We start from the raw sequence: 6,269 nt of genomic DNA on the forward strand, positions 1-6,269 counted from the left end.
TCTCTCTCCTTCTCTCTCTCTCTCCTTCTCTCCCTCTTTCTCTCTTCTTTTCTCTCTTCCTCCCTGTCCCCTTTCTCTTTCTCTGCAAATAAATAAAAAATAGATCTTTAAAAAAATAAATAAAAGAATTAATGTTTCTGTTTTGATCTAACGAAATGATGGCATTATGTGCTATAAGATAGAAGAAGATCTTCTGTGGATTTAGGGTGAAATCATGACTGTGTTTAGCTGATGTTGAGCTTCTGTGCTTGTGCTCTGTAGTTTGTGTTTTGTGGAAGATGGAAAGAAAATGGAAGTGACATAGACCAGATACAGGTGATAGCTGTGTAATCTTGCACAGTTGGCCAGTGTTAATACTTGTTTCACTGAGGTGTTCTTTATCCTGAGTATTTGGAAATACCTACACAAGTTGGGTGTAATAGCAGTTTTGGATAGAAGCAAAATTCGGATGTTTATAAAATGCTTTTAGAAATTTCTTGATCTCTTCCGAGTCTCACCATTTTTATTTGTAGGTTTCCTTGTGACGAGTTGATCCAGGGAACCTGGTGGTGTTTCATTGAAAAGTGATTTGTGTAATGCTACTTTCTCTAGGAAGTTCTTAGACTCATTTTTCAGGGCTGGGTAGATGAAGCTGGTAGAGGGTAGTAGCACTTCCTTTATCTCACTGAGATCCTGAACAGTTTTCTTAACTATTTTATCCTCATTTTTCTCTTTGGCAAAGATTCTAGTTACCAGGTTGACAAGTGCATACTTTGATGTAGTCCCTGTATGTATAAAGTTATGTCGGAATAGGAAAATAATTCAATATTGAAATAAATTAGTTTGATATGTATTTTATGGATTTTTATCTTTTCCTTTTAAAAAGGTGTATTAATAAACCAAGAAGAACTGACTTTACATACAGAAAATTGTAGATGGTAGCTTACTATTCTGATTTACTATGGATTGATAGGTGATCAGAATTATTATGTTTTTTTTGTTTTTTTTTTTTTAGGATTTATTTATATATTTGAAAGTCAGAGTTACACAGAGCGAGGAAGAGACAGATAGACAGAGAGATGTTGCATGTGTTGGTTCACTGCCTAAGTGGCCACAACAGCTGGGGCTGGGCCTGGCCGAAGCCAGGAGTCAGGAGCTTCTTTCTCATCTCCCATGTGGGTGCAGGGGCCCAAGTACTTGGGCCATCTTCCACTGCTTTCCCAGGCACATTAGCAGGGAACTGGAGCAGCCTGGTCTCAAACCAGTTTGTATATGATATGCTGGCATTGTAGGCAGCAGCTTTACCCACTCTACCACAACACTGGCTCCCTTATGTATTATTTAAAAGATTCTCTTTGGCAGGTGTCTGTCCTACCAGTATGATACCAGTTAGGATGATCCATTCCATATAGGAATGCCTGTGTTCAGGTCCCTGACTCTGCTTCCAATTCCAGCTTTCTGGTAATGGGCAGCAAGTAGTTGGGTTCATGCTACCCACGTGGGGGACCTGAATTGAGTTCCTAATTTCCAACTGTGGCCCTGCCCAGCCCTGACTGTTATAGGCATTTGAGGAGTGAGCCAGAGGATGGGAGACCTCTGCCTCTCAAATAGCAAATAAAATGAAGAAAGAAGGCAATTGCTGGAGTTACTAAAACTGGATGTGACTCCGAATCACTAGATTGGAGTGTTTGCTTAGTATGTAATTTCTAAGGTCTACCCCAAATATACTGAATTAGAATCTTCACAGTCAGGGTCACAGTATGACATTTTAAGTATGTTCCCTATGATAGTGTGATGTTGCTGGTCTAAGAGCCAGCATTTGAGAACCAGTGGCTCAAGTGGCTTCTTATTGCATTTAGAATAAAATCTGAAATCCCCACCTTAGCCCACATTCATGAACTTCACATTTTGGCACCAAAATAAACTTATTTTTAACTCCATTTTCCATGAACTTTTGAAGTCTCTTCATGTAATCTATCCCTTTGCCTTAATAGTTATGTCTTCTGTGGGTTTGGCACCCCTTGCCCTCTTTTACCACTCTCTGCTGTGCCTTACCATGCTTGTCCTTTTTCTTTTCCTAGAACAAGTATATTCTTGCCGTGGCGACTTAGTATACTGTTCCCCTGTCCATGCATATCTGTGAGACTGATTCGTCCTGGTTGTAGGTCAGATGTCTTTCCCAGGGGTGCCTCTGACATCTCCCACCCGAGGTTGCCCCAGTGCCCCATCAGTCTCTGTTATGTTGTTATGATTTATTTTCTTCATAGCAGTTACCCCCAACTGAAATGTATGACTTTATTTTCAGAAGTAAAGTGCATGGAGGTAGGGGCCTTGCCAGTCTGGCTCAGTCTTGTTTCTCCAGCACCTGGAATAGTACGTGGTCCTTTCTTAGTGCTCAGGAGATACTTGTTTGGAGATACTTGCTCCAGTAGACCAGTGAGCTCATGGAATCTTAGACTCTAGTGGAGGAAACGACCAAAATTGTGCAGCTGGCAGCTCTAGTTTTCTGGCTAGCAGTCTTTTCCTATCATTCTCCTTTCTCCTCTGTGCAGCTGAGTCCACTTCAGGGCGAGGCCAGTGCCTGAAACGCATCCGCTACCACGGCAGAGGTCGCTTTGGGATCATGGAGAAGGTGTACTGCCATTATTTTGTGAAGCTGATGGAAGGACCCCCACCTCCACGTGAGCCCCCGAAGACCGCACTCGCCCACGCCAGAGACTACATTCAGGAGCTTCGCAACCGGACCATCATTCACACTCTGTGACGGGGGATTCTGCACCACTGTGTATATATTTTGTCATTTCTTTTTAAAAATAAACAAAAATTAAAAGCATGCTTTTTATGACTTGTCAACTTGTCATTGAATTAATGAACAAAATATACAAATGCTAGTTTGATGGGGACATTGATAAAGCTTTGCCCATGTCTCTGGAGCCCCTGGTCTTTTTTTATTTTTTTTTTTGTTAAGAAAGCTATTATTTAGTGAATACAAATTTCATAGTAACAGCTTTAGGAATGTTGCAGTTTTCCCCCCACACCCACCCTCCCACCTCCTTTCCCATCCCACCTCCTACTCCCTCTCCCATCCTACTCTTCATTAAGATTCATTTTTAATTATCTTTATATACAGAAGACCAGCTTTATACTAAGTAAAGATTTCAGCAAATTGCACCCACACAGGTACACAAAGTATAAAGTACTGTTTGAAGACAAGTTTTACTGTATAGCTCATTAGGGACAGAGGTCCTACATGGGAAGTAAGTGCACAGTGACTCCTGTTATTGATTTAACAATTGACACTCTTATGACGTCAGTGATCACGCGAGGCTCTTGTCATGAGCTGCCAAGGTTATAGAAGCCTTTTGAGTCCACAAATCAAAGTGGAAGTTCTCCCTTTTTTTATTTTTTTATTTTTAATTTTTTGACAGAGTGGACGGTGAGAGAGAGACAGAGAGAAAGGTCTTCCTTTGCCGTTGGGTCACCCTCCAATGGCTGCCGCGGCCAGCACACTGCGGCCGGCGCACCGCGCTGATCCGAAGCCGGGAGCCAGTGCCTCTCCTGGTCTCCCATGCGGGTGCAGGACCGAAGCACCTGGGCCATCCTCCACTGCCTTCCCGGGTCACAGCAGAGAGCTGGCCTGGAAGAGGGGCAACCAGGACAGAATCCGGCGCCCCGACCGGGACTAGAACCCAGTGTGCTGGCGCTGCTAGGAAGAGGATTAGCCTATTAGCCGGGGCACTGGCCAGAAGTTCTCTCCTCCCTTCTGAGAAAAGTACATCCTTCTTTGATGGCCCCTTTCCACTGGGGTCTCACAGAGGTCCTTCTTGTAGATCTTTTGGCTTTTCATGCCCTGGTCTTATTTGTATGCATTTGCATCTTGGAAGGGCTTTACTCTCCTGCAGGTGGCGGTTTTGATGCTGAACTTGACAGAATGGTGTGGGACAAGAAAGTGTGTATATGTTTTCATTGGCTTTTCCCTTGGGGCTTGGGGAGGGTATGGTGGGAATATGACTGCAAGTTGCTTCATTGCAACAGTTAGAATATCAATGGTTCTGGTTTTCTTTTTGCTGTTGGGACAGGCCACTTGGTGAGGAGTTGTATTTCCCTTCACTATTTTAGCACTGACTTGAAATTACAGGTTTATTATATTAATCTAAAACCTCTTTAAGTTATAAAGTGTTCTTCCTGTTAAATAAAGCCTGTTTTCACATCTCCTTCCAGTATGCTTTCTATTGCTTGGATAGCCTGTTCTTTTATTTTTAAAGATTTATTTGAAAGTCAGAGTTACACAGAGAGAGGAGGGGCAGAGAAAGGTCTTCCATTCGCTGTTTCACTCCCCAGTCGGCTGCGATGGCTGGAGCTTCTTCCGAGTCTCCCACATGGGTGCAGGGGCCCAAGGACTTGGGCCATCTTCCACTGCTTCCCCAGGCCATAGCAGAGAGCTGGTTGGGAAGTGGAGCAGCCAGGACATGAACCGGTGCCCATATGGGATGCCAGCACAACAGGTTGTGGCTTTACCCACTATGCCCAGCGTCAGCCCCTCATTTCATTTTTTAAAAATGAATTCAGTTACTGAGAAAGAACTTGAGCCAACATCAATCCTGCATTCTAAAATAAGGCAGTAGATGGCAGTCTCTTACCTGTTGTTAGTGTAACCTCGTTAGTATCAGAGTGTTCAGCACTGCTTGACTTGTTGGACACCTGTTTTCGGACAGGAAACACACTGTCCACAGCCCTAGTCCAGCATTTCTCAGGCTTTTGAATGCAAAGGAAGAATCTAGGGTGCTTGCTTATTAATGTCGACTTCTGGGTCCCTTCTCCCCCCACACCCCCCGGCCCCCGAGATTCTGATTCACCAGGTCTTGTGAGGGGCTAGTTCCAGAAATCAGTATTTTAAACAAGCACTTCCAGGTGGTTCTGAATATGCTTTGAAAACACTGCTCTAGTAAATGGAAGAATGTTGTTTCAGTGCCATGTTTTAAGATGGTGTTAGTAAAGCTACTCCTTAGCTAGGACTTTGCTAATTCTTTACATAATCCTTCCCAACATCCTGCAACTGTAGGTATTGTTTTGCTGTTTTACGAAGGAAAGCACAGAACAGAAGCACATAAAATTCAAGGTAACTGTCGCAGAGTTACTAAACATGCTGTGATTGAAACTGCATCTCTGAAGTACCCGGCACTCCACATCTAGGGGAGGGGGTTTTTGTGTCTCTCCAGTTAAACTAGTGGAAAGATAAAAATGATATCAGAACTCAGTAAAATAGGCCAAAGTTTAGGATAGGTTCATTCTCAGTCCTAAGTTGTTATAGTGTGAGGTCATGGAAATGAGACTAGAGTGGTAAAAAGCAATCTAGGTCTTGCCCACACTAATCAAGACTGGGCAGTGGCCGGCGCCGCGGCTCACTAGGCTAATCCTCCGCCTTGTGGCGCCGGCACACCGGGTTCTAGTCCCGGTCGGGGCGCCGGATTCTGTCCCGGTTGCCCCTCTTCCAGGCCAGCTCTCTGCTGTGGCCAGGGAGTGCAGTGGAGGATGGCCCAGGTGCTTGGGCCCTGCACCCCATGGGAGACCAGGAAAAGCACCTGGCTCCTGGCTCCTGCCATCGGATCAGCGCGGTGCGCCGGCCGCAGTGTGCTGGCCGCAGCGGCCATTGGAGGGTGAACCAACAGCAAAGGAAGACTCTTCTCTCTGTCTCTCTCTCTCTCACTGTCCACTCTGCCTGTTAAAAAAAAAAAAAAAAAAAAAAAAAAAAAGACTGGGCAGGTCCTGTCCCTCATGGGCCTCCATCTGTAACACAGCGGTGAATTGTGGTCTGTAGACAACCAACACTAACACCTGGACCCAACTGTCAAAGTGAAGCAGAATCTTGAGTGGGAGACCCGGGACCTTTACTTTCAGCCAGTACCTGGGTGATGTGTGTGTTGGGGAGTCAGTGGACTAGAGGATCTCTGTGCTGGCTTTCAGCTCTGTGATTCTTAGCCTTGGAGTTTGACTTCCTCAGGTGTGGGTAAAGCAAGCCCAGTGGTAGTGTGAGTTCCATTACCATAAAATGGTGGTGGTGAAACTACTGCTTCATTTAGGCTATTTATGCTGTTTTGAAAAAGGTGAAGAGAAGAACCGTATATTCTGATGAAGAAAGTCTGCTTAGGACCTAAGGTTAGACTTCATCTGGTACTGCACCACATTTTGGGTGTTGGAAAGTGCAATACTGTCATGGCAATACCTTACAAGGTACTGATGACTATTTTAAGCACATTGTGTACATTATCTCAATTAGTGCATCTTTTCTA

General features: G+C 44.5%; 1 protein-coding gene across 20 annotated transcripts in view; it reads left to right on the plus strand.

The window, feature by feature from the left end:
• MRPL22 (mitochondrial ribosomal protein L22) overlaps positions 1–2,812 on the plus strand; it is a 35,170-nt gene extending 32,358 nt beyond the window's left edge. For all 20 annotated transcript variants that reach the window (XM_051843551.2, XM_070076368.1, XM_008255303.4 and 17 more), the window contains one exon: positions 2,532–2,812. In XM_051843551.2, the coding sequence (XP_051699511.1) occupies positions 2,532–2,743 (212 nt within the window). In that variant the 3' untranslated portion in view covers positions 2,744–2,812. The remainder of the gene's footprint in view (positions 1–2,531) is intronic.
• Positions 2,813–6,269: the final 3,457 nt, after the last annotated feature.

This window comes from Oryctolagus cuniculus, chromosome 6, assembly GCF_964237555.1.
Source record: "Oryctolagus cuniculus chromosome 6, mOryCun1.1, whole genome shotgun sequence".
Taxonomy (NCBI): domain Eukaryota; kingdom Metazoa; phylum Chordata; class Mammalia; order Lagomorpha; family Leporidae; genus Oryctolagus; species Oryctolagus cuniculus.